This window comes from Mobula hypostoma, chromosome 5 (genome assembly GCF_963921235.1).
Source record: "Mobula hypostoma chromosome 5, sMobHyp1.1, whole genome shotgun sequence".
NCBI classification, from domain to species: Eukaryota; Metazoa; Chordata; class Chondrichthyes; order Myliobatiformes; family Myliobatidae; genus Mobula; species Mobula hypostoma.
In genome coordinates, this window is record NC_086101.1 from 195412569 (window position 1) to 195436625 (window position 24057).

At 43.8% G+C, this 24057-nt stretch overlaps 1 protein-coding gene across 1 annotated transcript in view; it reads left to right on the forward strand.

Moving 5' to 3' along the window:
* The window catches only part of LOC134346397 (coiled-coil domain-containing protein 152-like), a 110880-nt gene that overhangs the window by 32675 nt on the left and 54148 nt on the right, over positions 1 to 24057 (forward strand). The window contains exon 3 of the mRNA XM_063047755.1: positions 14225 to 14330. Within this exon, the coding sequence (XP_062903825.1) occupies positions 14225 to 14330 (106 nt within the window). The remainder of the gene's footprint in view (positions 1 to 14224; positions 14331 to 24057) is intronic.

The following is a 24057-nucleotide window of genomic DNA, read 5'->3' on the forward strand; positions in this document are numbered from 1 at the left end:
ATGTTGCCACAACAATTCTGGGTATGGCTGTGAGGGAAGGCAGGCAGAATAGCAGAATAGATGTTATGTTCGACACATACAAGGAGAACTCTATCAAGAATAGTGAAAGATCTCTACGGGGTGAAGAGACTGGTCGTGAGTTGCAAGGTATCACAGGCACACAGATGGTGAGGCAGTGGAGGAGCTTCCTGACCAAAGTCAGTAGCAAAAATAGTCTCATTAGCTTCATAGTCCATGAGTGGAGGAAGGTGGAGTACAGAACAAAGCTACAGGAGAAGATTCTGTATGCAACTGTGAATGCAAATGTTACAGAATCACATCTCAAGACAGTGAGGAGGTATCAGCTCTTCGGTGTCAACAAGAAGAAGCAGATGGCCACCTACTTCTCCATGCTGCCCATGCCACAAGAGAGGGATACCAATCTGTAGTGATCTGCACAGAAGACACAGATGTCTTTATCATGTCTTTAGCATTTTGTGACAAGATTGGGGCCCCATTGTTACAGAATTGTGGCACTACAACCCGTACAAGGCTTGTAGACATCAGGAAGGTTGCTGCCACTTGTTGGCAAAGAAGTTTATAGGGCTCTCATCGGCTTGCACGCATATACAGGATGTGACACTGTAAGCGCTATTGCAGGCAAAGGGAAGACAAGTGCCCTAAAACTTCTGACCAGCAACAGGGAAACTCAGGACACATTATTAGAGTTGGGTCAGGAAAGGGACCTCTCTCCAGAACTGATGGACAAACTGGAGGCATTTACATGTCTCCTGTATGCTCCAAAAGCATCGACCACCAAGGTCAATGAGCTTATGTATCACCTTTTCTGTGCCCAAAAAGGTGAAATCGAAAGTCATCAGCTCCCACCATGCAAGGACTGCTTAATAAAACGTGCACAGCAAGCCAACTACCAGGCTGGTATATGGAGATGTTGGGAGAAGGACCCACAAGTGCCAAGCCCTGTTGGCGGAGGATGGAAGATAGATAGAGAAGAGGAAGCTGAACAGTTGGTGATGCACTGGATGGAAGGCCAGCCAGCACCCGATGCTGTCCTGGATCTACTGGTCTGTAACGGTCCAAAAAAATGTTCACTCCCAAGATGTATGTGTGTTGCAAATGGCCTCAGGTGTACTGACATGTGTAGACTGGCAGACTGTAAGAACCAGGCATCCACCTCAGAGAGTGTGGAAAGTTCAGATGAAGACGTGGAAGACTTGGACAATTATTATGATTATTAATAGGTTATGAAAGTATGGAAAACAAAGTATGGAAGGCAGTGTTTGATTAAATATATTCATTTTACAACCAAATGGGGCCTAGGTTATGGCCATGTGGAACCTCACATTTGAATTATTGTACTGTAATTCTATAAGCTATGACAAAAGCTTAAGATTGTTTTGATTTGATACAACAATATGGAAAATATCATGACATTGATAAAACTCCAGAAATCTTTCCAAATGAGGTTATTTACCTTTTGGGGGGTGGGGTAACATTTTCTGCTGTACTGATGTTAATGTGGAATATATACAAAAAGTGATTACTTATCTGAAGTAATAAAGCTACCACTAGTGCAATGCTATCACATATTTTCTAACTCTACAGATGTATACCATGCCAAAAATCACTATGAGCATGATTCCCCTCAGGTGGTACCGACCATCCCTACTGGCTCATGGACTAACAGTGGTGTACATTCCGCCACAGGTTGATACTGACCTGGCTCTCAAGAAACAGTACAAAACCATCAACACGCTGGAGACTGCACACCCAGAGGCTGCCTTCATCGTCGCTGGTGACTTTAATCGAGCGTTGCTGACTAAAGTCTCTCTGAAGTTTTGTCAGCACATCCAGGTGAGCACTTGTGGAGATTACACACTTGACCACTGCTACACTCCCTTCCGCAATGCTTGTAAAGCTCTCCTTTGCCCAACTTTTGGGAAATCAGATCACTCTTCAATCCTGCTTTTGCCGACATGCAGGCAGAAGCTGAAACAACAGGCGGCCATAGTTAAAACCGTCCACTGTTGGTCTGACCAGTCGGTCTCCATGCTGCAGGACTGCTTTGATGACGTCAACGGGAATGCCTTCCATGATGAGGATGTCTCCAAGTTCACTGATGGAGTCACGTGCTTCATCTGGAAGTGCATCAATGATGTTATCCCCCAGAAGACAGTCAGGGTCTTCCTGAACCAGAAACCCTGGATCAATAGTTCCGTGTGAGCAGCACTTACAGCGTGACATTGAGCTTGCATCGTTGGTGATCAGCTATAAGCTGCGCAAAGCTATTAAGGCTGCAAAACAACAATATAGTTACAAGTTTGGGTCAAGATTCACAACGAATAGCACACGTGACTTGTAGCGAGGGCTGCATACCATCAGAGACTTCAAAGCCAAACGTTGTAGTGCCACCTACATCGCAGCCTACATCAGCTTAGTTGCTTTTATACTCAGTTCAATGTTGCTAACTCTGAACCTCCGAGGAAAGCCAATGCTACAACCTGCAACCTGGTCATCTCTGAGGCTGAGGTACGCAGATGTTTCCAATGAGGGGACAGTCACAAGGCTGTGGGACCAGAAGCCATCCTGGGGGAGTACTCAGGATGTGCGCAGCAAGTGTGTTTACTGACATTTTTAATCTCTTCTTCTCCCAGTGTAGAGGGTCCTCAAGCTTCAAATTATCCACCATTGTCCCTGTACCAAAAAAGACCAAGGTAACATGCCTTGTAACACGCCTTGTAAGAGTGGGCTCCCTCACTCCAACCCCTCTGACTCTCAACACAGGAGCCCCTCAAGGCTGTGTACTGAGTCCTCTCCTTTACTCCCTGTATACCCGTGACTGCGTTGCCACCCACAGCTCTAATCTACTAACTAAATTTATCAACGACACTACATTGATTGGCCTTATCTCAAACAGTAACAAGGTGGCCTACGGGGAAGAAGTCATCTCTCTGACGCAGTGGTGTCAAGAAAACAGCTTCTCCCTCAATGTCGCAAAAACAAAGGAGCTGGTTGTGGATTACAGGAGGAATGGAGACGGGCTAACCCCTATTGATATCAATAGATCTGAGGTTGAGAGGGTAAAAAGCTTTAAGTTCCTCGATATCCACATCACTGAGGACCTCTCGTGGTCTGTACACACCAGCTGTGTGTGAGAAAGGCACAACAGCACGTCTTTCACCTCTGACGGTTGAGGAAGTTTGGTATGGGCCCCCAAATCCAAAGAACTTTCTACAGGGGTACAACTGAGAGCATCCTGACTGGCTGCATCATTTCCTCGTCTGGGAAATGTACCTCCCTTAATCGCAGGACTCTGCAGAGAGTGGGACGGACAGCCCAGCGCATCTGTAATTGTGAACTTCCCATGATTCAGGCATTTACAAAGACAGGTATGTAAAAAGGGCCCATAAGATCATTGGGACCTGAGTCACCCCAATCACAATCTATTCCAGCTGCTACTATTCAGGAAACGGTACCGCAGCATAAACACCAGGACCAACAGGCTCCGGGACACAAAATACTCTGCAGATGCCGGGGTCAAAGCAACACTCACAATACGCTGGAGGAACTCAGCAGGTCAGGCAGCATCCGTGGAAACGATCAATCAACGTTTTGGGCCAGAACCCTTTGTCAGGATGGGACAGCTTCTTCCACTAGGCCATCAGACTGATGAACTCACGCTGATTTGCGTGTACTCTATATTACATTGACTGTTCTAGACAGAGACATAACAAAGATTTTTACTCCTCATATATGTGAAGGATGTAAGAAATAAAGTCAATTTAATTAAATTCAATGTGCACAATTTCATATCTGCTGATCTCTAAATGCATTACAAGATCATCTGTCTTATTCCTTATACTGCATGCATTCAAATATAACCCCTTCAGTCCTGTATCCATCACCCTTTTTGATTTGCCGCTTGTTACACGTGACTTCATGGCACTGACTGCAGTTTTGCCCAATCATCTGCCTGTCGCTAACTTAATCTGACACATAACTCCCCATTCTGTCCCCAAAACTATCCCTATGAACAAAAAAAGTAACTAAGTCTGAGACGTGACTGCAATGTAGACCGCAGCTCGGCACTACCTTGTGTATGCTTCAACTGGTAAATGCCACAGCAATATTTTTAGCTCCTTCCCTCACTTACCATTTGTACATTGCTCACTTTTCAGTTCAAACATCAGGGATTGCTGGAATTAGGGAAGAATTTGAGATTCACAAGCCTAACAGGCAATTGTGTGACATTTACCTTTGGTGATCTTTCTCGTCATCTCACACTTGTAGTTGAGTGCCGTCGAGTCACCATCGACTCATGGGGAACCTTTGTATAGTGTGGCTTTCCTGCTATCTTTCCCCTCTGAAAGTGTGCATAAACACATAGCCCTGAATGCTGTGGTGAGATGATGGAACATAATTTGCAGGACTATGAGGGAACTGAGCTGGATTACTGGACAAGGAGCTGATACAGACTCAGTGAGCTAAATAGCCTCTATATATAAACAACCACATGCTTTTAAGATTCCTTCAGAAATTTACTCAGTTTGCTAACTGTTTTTAGCTAAATCAGATTCAGGATTATTATCACTGACTGAGAGTAAAGAACACAAAGTTCCTGGACCCACAAAACCTCCTCAATCTGGTAAAATGGTGGCCTGCTCTACAGGGCTAACCTAAGGTGATTTTGTCTCTTTAAAACATCTTTTGCAATCACAAGACCCTGCTGGACATTAAGGACATAAAGTACTGCAGGTCTACCCCATTAGCGAGTTGCTTGTTGACAAATAAACTGCAGGAGCTGGGCGGTGTGGACCATGTTGTTGCCTGAGTCATTGAGTTTTTGGAGGAGTTGGTGTGTGAAAGCGGTGTGCGGTCTGACAGCGAGTGATCGTCTTAGTTGCTTTTCTTGTGATCGCAAGATCCTGTTGGACATTGTTAATGTGGACTGCTGCAAATCTGATTCACTGATTTCCTGACGAACGGTGGGGGAGGGGGAAAGCCGTATGGCCTCAGTCGTAGCAAGGTCTCGGCCTTAAGCTGTGGTGTTGCCTGTTTACAACTGCCCAGGAGAGGGGGATTGGAATCAGTGTACCCCACTAGAGTGCCGGGGGTGGTGTGGCATGGCACCCAAGGTGAGTTGGTGCTGTCCCCCAGTGTTTGCTCGGCAGAAGACAAACCATTTTGTGTTCGGCTGCAGACTGTTGCAACATTCATAGTCTCATGGTCTTGGCTATTATTTTTTGTTTGACTGTATTTTACTGATAGACGTGGTTGTTGTCTTGTATGTGCCTTGTGCTGTTGGTACCATGTTTTGCACTTCGGCCCCAGAGCAACACTATTTCGTTTCGCCGTATTCATAAGTATTCATGTATGGTTGAACAACAATTAAACTTGAACTTGATTATTCAAGAAGGTACAGCAGCGTCTACACTTTCTGAGGAGATTGAGTTGTGCAAGGCTCCTGCCGCCGTTCTAACAACTTTTACAGGAGGACTATCGAGCATGTCCTGTCTGGTTGCAACTTTATGTGGTACAAAAGCTGAAAGATATCAGGCTGCAAGACCCTACAGTGGATAGTGAAAACCACTATGAGGGTCACTGGAATCTCCCTCCCCTATATTTGTGACATTTACCAGGAGCATTGTATGTAAAGTGCCCAAGGCATTGTTGAGAATGCCCACCACTATCCTACAATCTCTTTGACTCACTACCATCAGAAGGGAGTTACAGGAGCATCAGGATGAGGACTGCCGACTGGGTAACAGTGTCTTCCCTCGGGCTGTGCAGCTAATGAATACCCTGTCACCACTGAGATTTTGTCACTAGGACAGTGAGCTGTTTACTGTACTTCTGCTGAATACCTCACATGCATTTTGAATTATATTTTGTTAATTTATTGTGGTAATATTTTGTTTTATATACTGTGTGGAATATATGTATTGTGGGTGCACCTGAGGTATGTTGTTTTCAGTGGTGGTATATATGTATAGTCAGATGATGATAAACTTGAACTTGAGATATAGAAACATAAAAAACCTACAGCACAATACAGGCCCTTCAACCCACAATGCTGTGCTGAACATGTACTTATTTTCAGAATTGCCTAGGGTTACCTATAGCCCTCTATTTTTCTAAGCTCCATGTAACTATCCACGAGTCTCTTAAAAGAGACTCCACCACAGTCGCTAGCAATCCATTCCACGCACTCACCACTCTCTGCGTAAAAAAACTTACCCCTGACATCTCTTCTGTACCTACGTCCAAGCACCTTAAAATTGTGCACTCGCATGTTAGCCATTTCAGTCCTGGGAAAAAGCTTCTGACTATCCACATGATCAACGCCTCTCATCATCTTATATACCTCTATCAGATCACCTCTCATCCTCCGTTGCTCCAAGGAGAAAAGGCCAAGTTCACTCAACCTATTCTCATAAGGCATGCACTCCACTCCAGGCAACATCCTAGTAAATCTCCTCTGCACCCTTTCTATAGCTTCCACATCCTTCCTGCAGGAAGGCAATCAGAACTGAGCACAGTACTCCAAGTGGGGTCTGACCAGGGTCTTATACAGCTGTAACATTACTTCTCGGCTCCTAAATTCAATCCCACGGGAAGGCCAATGCACCGTATGCCTTCTTAACCACAGTCAACCTGCGCAACAGCTTTGAGTGTCTTATGGACACGGACCCCAAGATCCCTCTGATCCTCCACACTACCAAGAGTCTTACCATTAATACTATATTCTGCCATCATATTTGACCTACCAAAATGAACCACCTCACACTTATCTGGGTTGAACTCCATCTGCCACTTCTCAGCCCAGTTTTGCATCCTATCAATGTACCGCTGTAACCTCTGACAGCCCTCCACACTATCCACAACACTCCCAACCTTTGTGTCATCAGCAAATTTACTAACCCCATCCCTCCACTTCCTCATCCAGGTCATTTATAAAATTACGAAGAGAAAGGGTCCAGAACAGATCCCTGAGGCACACCACTGGTCACCAACCTCCAAGCAGAATATGATCTGTCTACAACCACTCTTTGCCTTCTATGAGCAAGCCAATTCTGGATCCACAAAGCAATGTCCCCTTGCATCCCATGCCTCCGTACTTTCTCAATAAGCCTTGCAAGGGGTATCAAATGCCTTGCTGAAATCCATATACATTACATTTACTGCTCTATCTTCATCACTGTGTTTAGTCACATCCTCAAAAAATTCAATCAGGCTCATAAGGCACAACCTACCTTTGACAAAGCCATGCTGACTATTCTTAATCATATTATGCCTCTCCAAATGTTCATAAATCCTGCCTCTCAGGACCTTCTCCATCAGCTTACCATCTACTGAAGTCAGACTCACTAGTCTATAATTTCCTGGGCTATCTCTACTCCCTTTCTTGAATACGGGAACAATATCTGCAACCCTCCAATCTTCCAAAACCTTTCCCATCCCCATTGATGATGCAAAGATCATTGCCAGAGGCTCAGCAATCTCCTCCCTCGCCTCCCACAGTAGTCTGGAGCCCCAACTCTTATGTCAGAATGCTGTTCATTGACTTTAGTTCGGCATTCAATACTGTGATCTCCTCCAAGCTGATTGCCAAACTTCACCAGTTTAGTATCAGCTCATCCCTCTGCAATTGGACTTTAGCCTTTCTGACTAACAGACCCCAATCAGTTAAGTTAGACAACCTCTCCTACTCCACTCTCACTCTAAACACTGGCGTGCCTCAAGGCTGTGTGCTGAGCCCTCTTCCGTACTCCCTTTTCACTTATGATTGCGTTCCTGTACATGGTTCTAACTCCATAATCAAGTTCGCAGACGACACCACGCTGGTTGGCCTGATCAGAGAGGATGACGAGACGGCCTACAGAGACGAGGTCCAGCACCTGGCCGCGTGGTGTGCCGATAACAAATTGGCCCTTAACACCGAGAAGACCAAGGAGATCATTGTGGACTTCAGGCATGCTAAGAGCCACACTCACTTCCTCATCTACATAAACGGAGCTGTAGTGGAGCGTGTATCAAGCTTCAAGTTCCTTGGTGTCCACATTTCCGGGGATCTCACCTGGTCCCTGAACTCCTCCATCCTGGTCAAAAAGGTGCAACAGCGCCTTTATTTCCTGCGGAGCATGAAGAAAGCTCACCTCTGTCCCAGGATACTGACGGACTTTAACTGCTGTACCATTGAGAGCATACTCACCAACTGCATCTCAGTGTGGTATGGCAATTGTCCCGTATTGGACCGCAAAGCACTCCAGCGTGTGGTGAAAACTGCCCAGAGGATTATTGGCACACAATTGCCCACCATTGAGAACATCTACCATAAACACTGCCTGGGCAGGGTGAAAAGCATTATCAGGGATACATCTCATCCTAACCATGGACTTTTTATTCTCCTCACATCCGGTAGGCTCTACAGGAGCCTCCGCTCCCGCACCAGCAGACTCAGGAAGAGCTTCTTCCCTGAGGCTGTGACCCTGCTGAACCTCACTTCACAGCGCTAAGCAGTATTGCACCCATATTGGACTGTCTCAGTACTTTTATATTTGTGTGCTGTAGAACACAGTCAGATGCTAACTGCATTTCATTGGCTTTGTATCTGTACTCGGCATAATGACAATAAAGTTGAATGTAATGTAATCTAATATTGTCTGGTCCTGGTGACTTATCCAACGTGATGCTTTCCAAAAGCTCCAGTACATCCTCTTTTTTAATGTCTATATGCTCAAGCTTTTCAGTCTGCTGTAAGTCATCCCTACAATTGCCAAAGTCCTTTTCTGTAGTGAATACTGAAGCCAAGTATACATTAAGTACCTCCGATATCTCCGGTTCCATGCACACTTTTCCACTGTCATACTTGATTGGTCCTATTCTGTCACGTCTTATCCTCTTGCTCTTCACATACTTATGGAATGCCTTGGGGTTTTCCTTAATCCTGCTTGCCAAGGCCTCCTCATGGCCCCTTCTGGCTCTCCTAGTTTCATCCTTAAGCTCCTTCCTGCTAACCTTATAATTTTCTAGATCTCTATCATTACCGAGATTTTTGAAACTTTTGTAAGCTTTTCTTCTTGACTAGATTTTCAACAGCCTTTGTACACCATAGTTCCTGTACCCTACCATTCATTCCCTTTCTCATTGGAATGCCACACAAATATCCCCTGAACATTTGCCACATTTCTGCCGTACATTTCCCTGAGAACATCAGTTCCCAATTTATACTTCCAAGTTCCTGCCTGATAGCTTCATATTTCCCTTTACTCCAATTATACGCTTTCCTAACTTGCGTATTCCTATCCCTCTCCAATGCTATGGTAAAGGAGATAGAATTGCGATCATGACAAAATGGATTGATAGATTAGATTCGATTGGATTAGATTGATAGATAGTTGGTGCAAAAAGAACAAATTAGTGAGGTCATGTTTATAGAGAGTTAAATCTAGTGGCAGACGGGAGGAAGTGTTGAGTGTGTGTCTTCAGGCTCCTTTACCTCCTCCTCGATGATAGTAATCAGAAGAGAGCATATCTTGGGTGGTGTGTATCCTTAATGTCTTATATTTAAGCTCCTGTTTTATGAAATAATTAATTATTACAAGCTTAGTACTCTTAATTGTGCAGTAGGGGAACACTTTCATTCAAGGTTTGTTAATTTTGGAGCTGACTTTAAACTCACAGATGGCTACGTCTATGTTCTTCTTGCCTGTTAAAGTTAGTCTTGTGCCTGAGTCAACAAGACAAATACTTTTCATTTATATAGAACTTAGAAGAGTTCCTATTACTTATCTCGCAAGCAAAGTATCGTTAGCCAGTTTGTGCATAGGACCTACACTCAGTTGCTACTTTATTAGGTACACCTGTATTCCTGCTTGCTAATTCAAATATCTAATCATATGGCAGCAACTCAGTGTATAAGAACATCCACACATGGTTAAGATGTACAGTTGTTGTTCAGACCAAACATCAGAATGGGGAAGAAATGTAATCTAAGTCAGGTTGACTGTGGAATGATTCTTGGTGACTGTCAGGGTGGTTTGAGTATCTTTTCAGGCACAACAGTCTCCTAGAGATTGCAGAGAAGGTACAGAAAAAACACAAAAAAGCATCCAGTGAGTGGCAGTTCTGTGGGCAAAAACGCTCTGTTAATGAGAAAGGTCAGAGAAGAATGGCCAGACTGGTTCAAACTGACATGAGGGTGACAGTAACTCACATAGCCATGTGGTAGGGGTTTTCCACCAGCCTAATCGCATTGGATGCAAGAGAGGAGGGAGCTCACAGGTTCTTGAGTAAGTTTTTAAAAAGGAGCACATGTGGAGTTTTGGTGTTTTCCAGCAGTCCAATCAAATAGCAATTCATTAGCAAGGAGAAATAAAAATAAGGTAGGTACAAGTAGAGCGGCCATTGTTGGAGTGCACCAATGTTAGAATGGGGAGGCTTTGGCTTATTAGGCTTCAGTGAATACAGGGGTGGGTGAGTTACACATCTGGTAAGTTTCTTCTTTTTCATTCTTCATTCTTTATCTGTTAGTACATAGCTAAAGCACTGAAAGTGGCTCCAGGGGCTGTGTTGTGTTCTTTCTGTGAGATGTGGGAATTATGGAAGACCTCTAACCTCCTGGATAACCACTTCTGTACCGGGTGCACTGAGCTGCAGCTCGTCAGAGAACATATTGAGAAACTGCAGCTGCAGCTGGTGACCTTTGACTCATATGGGAAAATAAGGAAGTGATAAATAGGATCTACAGGAAGGAAGTCACCCCAAGGTTGCAGAAGGCAGGTAACTGTGTGTCTGTCAGGATAAAGAAGGGAAATGAGCAGCTGGTGCAGAGTACCCCAGTGGCTGTTCCCCTCAATAATAAGTATACCTTTGGATATTGTTGTGGGGGGGGGGGCGGTAACAATCTACCAAGGGAAGACGACTGGGTTATTGGCACTCAGTTTGGTGCTGTGGCTCAGAAATGAAGTAGGAAGAAGAGGACTACAGTAGTGATAATGGATTCCATAGTTAGAGGAGTAGATAGGAGAGTCTGTGGACACGATAGAGACACCAGGATAGTATGTTGCCTCGCAGGTGCCAGGGTCAGGACATCTCAGATTGAGTCTAAAGGGGGAGCGTGAGCAGCCAGAAGTCTTGGTACATATTAGCACCAATGATATTGGTAGGAAAACGGAAGAGGTCCTGAAGAGAGAATTTAGAGAGCTGAAAAGCAGGACCTGCAGAGTAGTAATCTCTGGATTGCTGACTGTGCCCTGTGCCTGTGAGGGTAAGAATAGGATGATTTGGTGGATGAACACATGGCTGAGGAACTGGTGCAGGGGGCAGGGGTTCAGGTTTCTTTATCATTGGTATCTCTTCTGGGAAGGTATGACCTGTACAAGAGAGACAGCTGGAGGTTAGCTGGAGCTGTTCAGGGGGGTTTAAACTAATTTGGCAGGGGGATGGGAACTGGAGTGATAGGGCTGAGGATGGGGTAGATAGTTTACAAGCAGAGGCAGTGTGCAGTGAGACTGCAAGAGAGGAGAGACTAATGATAGGGCAAGACTGCAGTCACTGGGACGAGTTGCAGTGTAATAGTAGGAGAAAATTGAAAAGGATGATGAATACAGGACCAAAGGTATTATATTGAATGCATGCAATATATTGAATAAGGGAGATAAACTTGTAGCAAAATTACAGATTAGCATGTATGATATTGTTGGCATCACTGAATTGTGGCTGAAAGAAGATTATAGCTGGGAGCTTAACATCCAAGGATACCCATTGTATCAAAAGAACAGGCAGGTAGGCAGAAGGTGTGGGGTGGCTCTGTTGGTAAAAAAAAATGAAATCAAATCATTAGCAACAGGTGACATGGGATTGGAAAGTGTAGAATTTTTGTGGGTAGAGATAAGAAACAGCAAGGATAAAAAGATCCTGATGGGAATTATGTACAGGCGTCCAAAGAATAGCAAAGATATGATCTACAAATTACAATGGGAAATGGAAAGAGTGGATGTGGCAAAGTTGCTTCCCATGTTGGGGGAGTCTAATACGAGAGGGCATGACTGAAGGATTGAAGGGCGCCCATTCAGAACAGAGATGCAAAGAAATTTTTTTTAGCCAGAGGATGGTGAATCTGTGGAATTTGTTGCCATGGGCAGCAGTGGAGATCAAGTCATTGGGTGTATTTAAGGCAGAGATTGACAGGTATCTGAGTAGCCAGGGCATCAAAGGTTATGGAGAGAAGGCGGGGGAGTGGGACTAAATGGGAGAATGGATCAGCTCATGATAAAATGGCGGAGCAGACTCGATGTGCCAAATGGCCCACTTCTGCTCCTTTGTCTTATGGTCTTATGGTCTAGAGTTAAGGAACTGAAAGGGTAAAAAGAAGTTATATACAGGCCTCGGAACAGTAGCCAAGATGTGGGCTACAAATTACAAGGGGAGATAGAAAATGCATGTCAAAAGGGAAATGTTACGATCATTACAGGGAATTTCAATATTCAGGTAGATGGGAAGATCAGGTTGCTGTTGGATCTCAAGAGGGGGAGTTTGTACAATGCCTATGAGATGGCTTTTAGAGCAGCTTGTGGCTGAGCTCAGCAGGGGATCAGATACTTTGGATTAAGTGTTGTGCAAAGAATCAACTTGATTCGAGTTTGAGGTAGGGGAAAGCTTAGGAGGCAGTGTTGCCACAAGATGGCTTTTTAGAGCAGCTTGTGGTTGCATCCTCTACCCATCCCTTTCTCCCCTCTCTCACCTTATCTGCTTGCCTGTTCATCAACTTCCTGTGGTGCTCCTACCCCCTTTTCTTTCTTCAATGGCCTTCTGTCCTCTCCTATTAGATTCCCCCTTCTCCAACTCTCTATTTCTTTCACCAATCAACTTCCCAGCTTTTTACTTCACCCCGCCCCCTCCCAGTTTCACCTTGTGTTTCTTCCTGCCCTCCCCCATCTTCTAATTTACTCCTCATCTCTTTTTCTTCAGTCCTGCCGAAGGGCCTCAGCTCGAAGTGTCGACTGTACTTGTTTCCATAGATGCTGCCTGGCCTGCTGAGTTCCTCCAGCATTTTTTGTGTGTAGCATAACAGCTATTCTGGATTAAGTGTTGCTTAATGAATTAGATTTGATTAGGGAGTTTAAGGTAAAGGAATCCTTAGGGAACAGTGATCATAATGTGGTTGAATTTAGCCTGCAATTTGTGAGGGAGAAGCTAAAGTTAAATGTATCAGTACTACTGTGGAATTACAGGGGCATGAGAGAGAAGCTGGCCAATGTTGATTGGAAGCAAACAATAGCAGGGATGACAGCAGAGCTGTATGGCTGGAGTTTCTGAGAGCAATTCAGAAGGCGCAGGATGGATACATCCCAAAGAAGAAGTATTCTAAAGGCAGGATGACACAACTGTGGCTGACGAGAAGGCAAAGCCAACATGAAAGCCAAAGAGAGGGGATATAATAGAGCAAAAATTAATGGGAAGCTAGAGGATTTGGAAGCTTTTAAATACCAACTAAAGGCAACTAAAAATGCCATAAGGAGGGAAAAGATGAAATATGAAAGTGAACTAGCCAGTAATATCAAAAAAGGATACAACACATTTTTCAGATACAAGGGGTGATGGATAATTTCATGGCCTAAGGTAGAAGGAGTCAATTTTAGAAAACCTAGCACATTTATTTTTCAACATAGTCCCCTCCTACATTTACACACTTAGTCCGGCGGTCGTGGAGCATACGGATCCCTTCTTTGTAGAAGTTGGCGTCTTGGATGTCCAGAAATTGGTCCAGAGCAGGGGTGATTAGTTTGTGGCCTTAAGGTAGAAGGAGATGAGTTAGACAGCTCTCATTACCTGCACGTGCAGTTCAACTCTTTGAGTGATTATGCAGAAAGTTTGAAGTTAATAACTCTATTTAAGACAGAGGTTGATAGATTCTTGATAAATCAGGGCATGAAAGGTTACAGGGTGAAAGCATAAGAATGAGATTAAGAGGAAAATGGATCGGCCAACATCAAATGCCGGAGTAGACTTGCTAGGCTGAGTGGCCTAGTTCTGCTGCTATGTCTTAGGGTCACAACAGTGGTGTGCAGAAGGGCATCTCTGAACACACATGTTGAACCTTGAAGAAGACCACTCCTGTACCTAATAAAATTGCGACTGTGTGACCTGTATATCTATTCTTAATTAAGATGTAAAATTTAATGCCGCTGTTACATTGAAATGATTCTTTTCATTGCTTCAGAAAATAGCTGAAATTCAGGGGAGAAATCGTCTCCTTGAAATCCAGCTGGAGGAAGCAAACCGTTTGGTGAAACTGACACAGGCTAAAGAGAATTCTTTGAAAGAAGGTAACTGGAGGTTGACTGATGGAAATGCTTCATTTTTTTCTTTGTAACTTTTACTTCAATTTTCCCTCTGGCTTCTGGGTAGGTGCAACTGAATAATTTTCTTTGTGACATTTACAAAACCCATGAGTGAAGGTGACACAGGGTAAGTCCCGGGCATCTCACGTATTGAGTGTGTGTGAAAGATAGCTTGTCACAAATTTGAAAAGATGTTTTTTAAGCTCAAAATGGAATCTGTAATAAAATCCACAAGTCAGTTGGAGGATTGGAGGGCTGTCCTGGGTTTGGAGGACTGTGTGTGTGTGTGTGTGTGTGTGTGTGTGTGTGTATTAGTAGTTGGGTAGGTGGAAGGAAAGGAGCTTGTTACAGCACAAACAGGGTCTTCAGCTTACGATGTTGTACTGACCTTTTCACCTATTATAAGATCAATCTAACCCTTCCCTCCCTTTATACCCTCCATTTTTCTATCATCCATGTGCCTATCTAAGAGACTCCTAAATGTTCCTAGAAACTCTGCCTCTACCATCACCCATAGCAGAGTGTGCCATGCACTCACTACTCTGTGTGAAAAAAAACCTACCTCTAACACCCTCCCTATGCTTTTCTCCAAACACCTTAAATGGAGGTCCTCTGGTACTGTACATTTCTGCGCTGGGATAAAATCTCTGGCTGTCCATCCTATCAAGGCCTCTTATCATTTTGTGCACTTCTATTGTCTCCTCATTTTCTTTAGCTCCTAAGAGAAAAGCTCTCACTCGCTCAGCTTATCCTTATAAGACATGCTCTCTAATCCAGGCAGCATCTGGTAAATCTTCTGTGCAGCCTCTCTAAAGCTTCCACATCCTTCCCATAATGAGGTGACCAGAACTGAACTCAATATTCCAATTGTGGTCTACCTAGGGTTGTATATAGCTGCAACATTATCCTGTGGCTCTTGAGCTCAATGCCCCAACTAATGAAGGCCAGCACACCAAGCCCTATCAACTTGTGCAGCATCTTAGAGGTGAGTCAAATGTTTTTGAGGAAAGTAGATGATTACACTAAAGAGAAAGGGATAGAAGGATTAAACTGAGTGAATTTTCAAACTTTAGTACATAAAAACATAAGAAATAGGAGCAGGAGTAGGCCATCTGGCCCATCGAGCCTGCCCCACCATTCAGTAAGATCGTGGCTGATCTGTCCGTAAACCCAGCTCCATCTGCCTGCCTTTTCTCCATAACCCTTAATTCCCCTACTATATAAAAATCTATCTAACTGTATCATAAATATATTTAGTGAAGAAGCCTCAACTGCTTCCCTGGGCAGAGAATTCCACAGATTCACCACTCACTGGGAAGAAAAGTTTCTCCTCATCTCTGTCCTAAATCTTCTCCCCTGAATCTTCAGCTAATGTCCCCTAGTTCTAGTCTCACCTACCAATGGAAACAACTTTCCTACTTCTATCTTATCTACTGCTTTCAAAATTTTGTATATTTATATAAGATCCCCTCTCATTCTTCTGAATTTCAGAGAGTATTTCCAGGTGACTCAATCTCTCCTCATCCCTGGAATCAACCTGGTGAACCTCCTCTGCACTGCCTCCAAAGCCAGTCTATCCTTCCTCAAGTATGGAGATCAGAACTGCACACAGTACTCCAGGTGCGGCCTCACTAGTACCCTGTATAGTTGCAGTATTTGCTCTTGAATTCAATCCCTCTAGCAATGAAAGCCAACATTCCGTTTGTCTTCTTAATAACCTATTGTACCTGCAAGCCAAATCTATTTGCGATTCATGAACAAGCACTCCCAAGTCCCTCTGTACAACAGCATGCTGCAATCTTTCACCATTTAAATAATAATTTGCTCTTCTATTATTCCTTCCAAAGTGGATGATCTTGCATTTACCAGACCTTGGCCCACTCATTTAACCTATCTATATCCCTCTGTAGACTCTCCATAACCTCTGTACCATTTGCTTTTCCACTCAGTTTGGTGTCATCAGCAAATTTTGCTATGCTACACTCAGTCCCCTCTTCCAAATCATCAATGTAAATGGTAAACAGCTGCGGGCCCAGCACTGACCCCTGTGGCACCCCAGTCACCACTGACTGCCAACCGGAGAAACACCCATTTATACCAACTCTCTGCCTTCTGTTGGTTAACCAATCCACTATCCATGCCAATACACTTCCTCCGACTCCATGCATCCGTATCTTATTTGTAAGTCTCTTGTGTAGCACCTTATCAAACTTTCTGGAAATCCAAGTATACGACATCCACCTGTTCCCCTCTATCCACTGCACTCATTATGTCCTAAAAAGAACTCCAGTAAGTTTGTCAAACAGGACCTGCTCTTTCTGAATCCATGCTGCATCTGTCTAATGGAACCACTCCTTTCTAAACGTTTCGCTATTTCTTCCTTAATGACAGCTTCAAGCATTTTCCTGCCTATAGATGTTAAGCTAACTGACCTATAGTTGCCCATCTTTTGCCTACATCCTTTTTTAAAAATGTGGCGTGACAGCTGCTGTCTTCCAATCCTCTAGGACCTGCCCAGAGTCCGGAGAGTTTTGATAAATGATTACCAACATGTCTACTATAACCTCCGCCAATTCCCTCAGCACCCTGGGATGCATCCCATCAGGACTAGGGAACTTTTCTACCTTCAGGCCCTCTAGTTTGCTCATCACTATCTCTTTAGTGACAGTGATTTTATCAAGGTCCTCACCTCCCACTTCGTCTATAACATCATTCTTTGGCATATTCTCTACCATGAAGACCGACACAAAATAGTCGTTCAATGCCTCAGCCATTTCCTTATCACCCAACATCAATTTCCCTTTCTCGTCATCCAAGGGATCTACGTTGAGTTTAGCCACCCTCTTCTGCTTTATATATTTATAAAAACTTTTGCTATCTGTTTTTATATCTTGTGCTAATTTACTTTCATACTCTTATCTTCCCTTTCCCACTACTCTTTGCAACTTTGTACACATGAACTTTTAATTTGATACTATCTTTTATTTCTTAGTTATCCAAGGCTGGCTCTCCCCACACTTACTGTCCTTACTTTTGACTGGAATATACTTTTGTTGAGCACTGTGAAAAACCTCTTTGAAAGTATTCCGCAAACAACAGGAATTCTGCAGATGCTGGAAATTCAAGCGACACACATCAAAGTTGCTGGTGAACGCAGCAGGCCAGGCGGCATCTCTAGGAAGAGGTACAGTCGACATTTCAGGCCGAGACCCTTGGTCAGGTCCTGCAACTTTGATTTGAAAGTATTCCACTGTTTTTCAACTGTCCTACTGTGCTCCCAATCCACATTTACCAATTTCTCCCTCATCCCGTTGTAGTCTCCCTTGTTCAAGCATAATATACCAGTTTTAGATCTAACTATTTCATCGTATAGGCAGTTCTTTGTAATGTATATTTTGTGTAATTACCTACAAGCAGTCAGTCTTCACCTTCAAACCATTTGTTAGAAATTACCAGAAGAGTAAAGAGGAAAAGAAAAATGACAGCAGAGTGGCGAACAGGCAGCTTTAATCAGACTGAACAGTAAAGTTATTAGCTGCACTTAACCCCAATGATCTGAGCCAATGCTTGTCAATTGCTTTGAGGCCTGTGCTTCTCTTGTCCATACTGCACCAACTGCCGCCGCTGGGCTATAAATGTGCAGGAGCAATTTGTGGTTAAGTGCCTTGCTCAAGGACACAACACACTGCCTCAGCTGAGGCTTGAACTCGCAACCTTCATATCACTTGGCCACGCACCAATACTGGAGGAAGTGTACAATCTGTTCCTGATTAGGAAATGCTAAACTCGGAACATCTTGTATTTTTACAGATTGTTTTAGGGTAGTTCACAGCTAGCTAAAGCATGTTCTGCTCACAGGTGTGAAACTTCCTACACTTACCTATCCAAGGTAAATATAAGATATGGTAAAATGAAAAGCCATAAGTTTGCTGCCTCAGTAGGTCTGTCTCTCCACTCCATTTCACCTCTTTATATTGAACATCTTCCTGCCCCACCCTCACACCAGATGCAGGGTTTTGGCTCAAAACGCTGACTGTTCCAGAAATATATCGTGAATGATCAACATTTGAAGAAAGAAAAGCTGGGAAATTCCTTGCCAGAACACGGAATGCTGATGTTATTCACCAGGTCATATGGTAATTTGGAGAATCAAAGTTAATATTTCCAGTCATCGATCTTCAGTCAAAACTAAAAAGTTAGATATTAACATTTTTTTAAAGAGTTGCAGATAGGTGGGTGTGGTAGGTGCGGGTGATGAATGCTGAAAAGAAAAGGATGAATAATAGTGGGGAGACAGAGAGTTGACTTCATTTGGAAATAAAGCACAGAACAGATCTTTCCAGCCACCTATTTAACCCTAGCATAATAACAGAACAATTGACAATGACCAGTTTACCTATTAACATATAAGGTTCATCCATCATCATCGATGAAGACCTCAACACCATTAGGACTTTTTACGAGGTCGAGTTGCTAGCTCGACACTCAACCTGGCATGGATGGAAAGCATGCCTGGGAGCGGCTCGACTGGATTCGAACTTGTGAACCTTCGCTCCCGGAGTCCGGCGCTGATGTCACTGTGCCACCAGCCTGCTTGATGGTGTGGAGACAAGCGCTTGATTTGGATTTAAGTGAGGGAGAGTTGTGCAGCGTCAGCCTCACTCTCTCTTCCCAATTCCCATCTGGATCCAGTGGCAAGACAAGAGTCGAGACAGCTGGAGATGGGACTAGGTGCAGTGGATGACCAGGACATCTTCTGTGTCTTGTCATGCTCTACACGTTCCGTGATGCTTGCAGAGACTGCCTTCTTGACCGTTGGACCTTCCATTGGTCTCGTCTGCTCAATCTGCCAGAGTCTGTCTTCACATGCTGGGATAGACAACTCCCTATCTCACCGAGGGTTTGAGACCCGTCGGCTACCCTCACCTGGTTTAGCCAGCTTGTCAAAGCCGTTGCCCGGGGTGTGGCTGCTGTCGCATGCAAACAGCTACGGGGAGCCACAGGTGAGAGCTGAGTGCCAGGTGGGGACCAAAGGTGGACAAACCACCTTGAAAAGGACGCGACATGTTCCCCCACCAGAGGTGCTACCCCTCCCTGACACCCCATACACCTATTAACATAGAAACATAGAAAACTTACAGCCCAATACAGGCCCTTCAGCCCACAATACTATGCTGAGTATGTACTTACTTTAGAAATTACCTAGGGTTACCCATAGCCCTCTATTTTTCTAAGCTCCACGTACCTGTCCAGGAGTCTCTTAAAAGACCCTCTTGTATCTGCCTCCACCACCATTGCCGGCATTCTATTCCATGCACTCACCACTCTCTGCATAATAAAAACTTACCCCTGACATAGAACCATAGAACCATAGAACACTACAACAGAGAAAACAGGCTATTTGGCCCTTCTAGTCTGTGCCAAAACATTATTCTGCTAGTCCCATTGACCTGCATCCAGTCCATCACCCTCCAGACCTCTCCCATTCATGTACCTATCCAATTTATTCTTAAAACTTAAGAGTGAGCCCGTATTTCCCATGTCAGATGGCAGCTCGTTCCACACTCCCACCACTCTCTGAGTGAAGAAGTTCCCCCTAAACTTTTCCCCTTTCACCCTAAAGCCATGTCCTCTTGTATCTATCTCTCCTAATCTAAGCGGAAAGAGCCTATTCACATTTACTCTGTCTATACCCCTCATAATTTTGTAAACATCTATCAAACCTCCCCTCATTCTTCTACGCTCCAAGGAATAAAGTCCTAACCTGTTCAATCTTTCCCTGTAACTCAACTCCTGAAGACCCGGCAACATCCTAGTAAATCTTCTCTGCACTCTTCCAATCTCGCTGATACCCTTCCTATAGATAGGTGACCAGAACTGTACACAATACTCCAAATTTGGCATCGCCAATGTCTTATACAACCTCCCCATAACATCCCAACTCCTATACTCAATACTTTGATTTATGAATGCCAGGATGCCAAAAGCCTTCTTTACAAACCTGTCTACCTGTGATGCCACTCTGTATCTACACTCTGTACTGTACTCTGTACGCCACATCTCCTCTGTACCTACTTCCAAGCACCTTAAAACTGTGCCCTGTCGTGCTAGCCATTTCAGCCCTGGGGAAAAAGCTTCTGACTATCCATACAATCAATTCCTCTCATCATCTTATACACCTCTATCAGGTCACCTCTCATCCTCTGTCGCTCCAAGGAGAAAAGGCCAAGTTCACTCAACCTATTCTCATAAGGCATGCACCCCAATCCAGGTAACATCCTTGTAAATCTCCTCTGCACATTTTCTATAGTTTCCACATTCTTCCTGTAGTGAGGCGACCAGAACTGAGCACAGTACTCCAAGTGGGGTCTGACCAGGGTCCTATATAGCTGTATCATTACCTCTCGGCTCCTAAACTCAATCCAGCGATTGATGAACGCCAATGCACCGTATGCTTTCTTAACCACAGAGTCAGCCTGCGCAATAGGTTTGAGTGTCCTATGGACTCGGACCCCAAGATCCCTCTGATCCTCCACACTGCCATTAATACTATATTCATCAATACCATTAACACTATAACATGCACTTCTTTGCAATGTGGGAGGAAACCGGAACATGTGGTTCACGGGGGTGGGGGGGGGACATACAAACCAAGTTGTAATAGTGTCGCACTAACCACTCTGCTACTGTGGTGTCATGGATTAAGGGTGAAAGGTGAAATGTTTAAGGGGAACATGAGGTGGATCTTCACTCAGAGAGTGTGCAACAAGCTGACGAAGGGTTCCGGCCCGAAACGTCGACCGATCTTTTCCACGGCTGCTACCCAACCTGCTGAGTTCCTTCAGTGTGTTGTGAGTGCAACAAGCTTCCAGCGGAAATGGCGGGTGTGAGTTTGATTTCAACATTTAAGAGAAGTTTGATAGGTACATGGATGGGAGGGGTGCAGGTTAATGGCACCAGGCAGAATAATGGTTCGGCATGGACTAGATAGGCAAAAGGGCCTGCTTCTCTGCTGCAGTGTTCTATGACTATGACTTCTTCAACTGTTCCCAGCTTTTCAACGTATTCTCAGTCTATCTCAGTCCGTGTTATTACATTGAACGATACACACAGAAACAGGCCTTCAGATGCTGCAAATCCAGAGCAATGCTCATGAAATGTTGGAGGAGCTCAGCAGGTCAGGCAACATCTATGATGAAGGGTCCCAGCCTAAAATGCCCAGTGTTAATTCCTCTCCATAGATGCTGCCTGACATGCTGAGTTCCTCCTGAATTTTCTGTGTGATTTAGACCATAAGACCAAAAGACATATGAGCAGAATTAGGCCATCTGGCCCATCAAATCTGCTCCGCCATTCAATCATGGCTGATCCTTTTTTTAAAATCTTCTCCTCAACCCCAGTTCTCGGTCTACTCCCCGTAACCTTTGATGCCATGTCCGATCAAGAACCTATTCATCTCTGCCTTAAGTACACCCAATGACCTGGCCTCTACAGCTGCATGTGGGAACAAATTCCAAATGCCACAAATTCACCACCCTTTGGCTAAAGAAATTTCTCCGCATCTCTGCTTTGAAAGGGCACTCCTCTATCCCGAGGCTGTGCCCTCTTGTCCTAGACTCCCCCACCACAGGAAACCTCCTTTCCACATCTACTCTGTCTAGGCCTTTCAACATTTTAAAGGTTTCAATGAGATCCCCCTCTCATCCTTCTGAATTCCAACAAGTACAGACCCAGAGCCATCAAACGTTCCTCATATGATAATCCTTTCATTCCGGGATTTTCAGAAGACATTTAAGAGGTGCAGCATAAAATTAATGGTACAAGAAATAAATGAACACAAACTAACAGCCACCAGAGAGATGACATTATAAGGTGAGCAAATTTCACAGATAAATTTGGAATTAAATCAGGAATCCCATAGAGACAGCTACATTAGGGACAATCTGATACTTAGATAAGCACATGGATGTTAGAGAAGTGGAGGCCTATGTGGGAGTGAAGGGTTAGATTGATCTTGGACAACATTATTTGGTCTAAGAACCTGCTCTGTACTGTACCGTTCTATGTTCTAATTAAAAATGATTAAGTGCTGCAGTAGTGTAGCAGTTAGCATAATGCTATTACAGCCTGGGGTATCAGAGTTCAATTCTGGTGTGATCTGTAAGGTGTCTCTGTATGTCATAGCTGGAAAGCGTGGGTTTCTCCGGGTTTTCTGGTTTCCTCAAACAGTCCAAAGATGTACCGGGTAGGTTAATTGGTTGTTGTAAATTGTTCCATGATTGGGTTAAATTGGGGTTGATGGATTACATGGCTTGAAGGGCTGGAAGGGTCTATTCTTCAATGTATCTCTAAATAAATTACAATTTATTTTACTTCAGTGCCTCCACAAAAATGGGAAGGGCATTCATTTCCACAGCATGTTCAGTGCTTCTAAATTCCCAAGCTAGTATAATTTATTAATTGTACAGAAATTCACATTTCTGTAGTTTCAGGACACAACAAAATGCTGTGCAGTTATTGTGGCATAGTAAACCTGGCTGACAATTTGTACACAACGTGGTTCTACAGACAGCAGTGTGATAATAACCAGTTATCTGTCTTAGAGATGTTGGTTGAGGACTAACTATTGCTCAGGACACATGTCAACATTGCTTGTCTCTTCCCTCCCCACCACATTTCACTTGGAGTAAGACCTTGGCATCTCAAAGGTACAACTAAATAGGGCAAGTGTTCAAAGGGACCAGGTGGGGAGGTGGACATGTTCAAAGTTCAAAGTAAATTTATTATCAAAATACATATGTCACCATATACGACTCTGAGATTCATTTTCCTGCAGGTATAGACAGTAAATACAAATAGAATCAATGAAAAAACACACACAAAATGAACAAACAGCCAATGTGCAGAAGACAACAAACTGTGCAAATGCAAAAAGATAATAATAATAATAAATCAATAAATATTGAGAGCATGAGATGAAGAGTCCTTGAAAGCGAGTCTATAGGTTGTGGGAACAGTTCAGTGTTGCGGTGTGAGAGCTGGGTTAAGATCAGATCAGAACAATCTTACTGGTTGACAAGGCAGTAAGTATGGATTTTACAGGCTCCTCTTTCTCATGGCTTTATATTCTCCAGCATGGCATCAGAAAGGCTTCCCCCATATATTTAAGCATTATGCATTGAAATTCTGTAGTTCATTACAAACTGTTTTCTAACAGAATAGATTACACGTACCTACATACACCTATTGCACAAACCAATACATTAGTTACTTCTGCCATGAACAATATTTTGTCAAAGTTAAAAGAAATTTCTGATCTTTTTCCATCCTCTCCATTGCCTGGTATGCTCGAGATGAGAATAACTATAGTTGAAGTCAGAAGTTTACAGACACCTTAGCCAAATACATTTAAACTCAGTTTTTCACAATTCCTGACATTTAATCCTAGAAAACATTCCCTGTCTTAGGTCAGTTAGGATCAGTACTTTATTTTAAGAATGTGAAATGTCAGAATAATAGTAGAGAGAATGATTTATTTCAGCTTTTATTTCTTTCATCACTTTCCCAGTGGGTCAGAAGTTTACATACACTTTGTTAGTATTTGGTAGCATTGCCTTTAAATTGTTTGACTTGGGTCAAACGTTTTGGGTATGCATTCCACAGGCTTCTCACAGTAAGTTGCTGGAATTTTGTTCCATTCCTCCAGACAGAA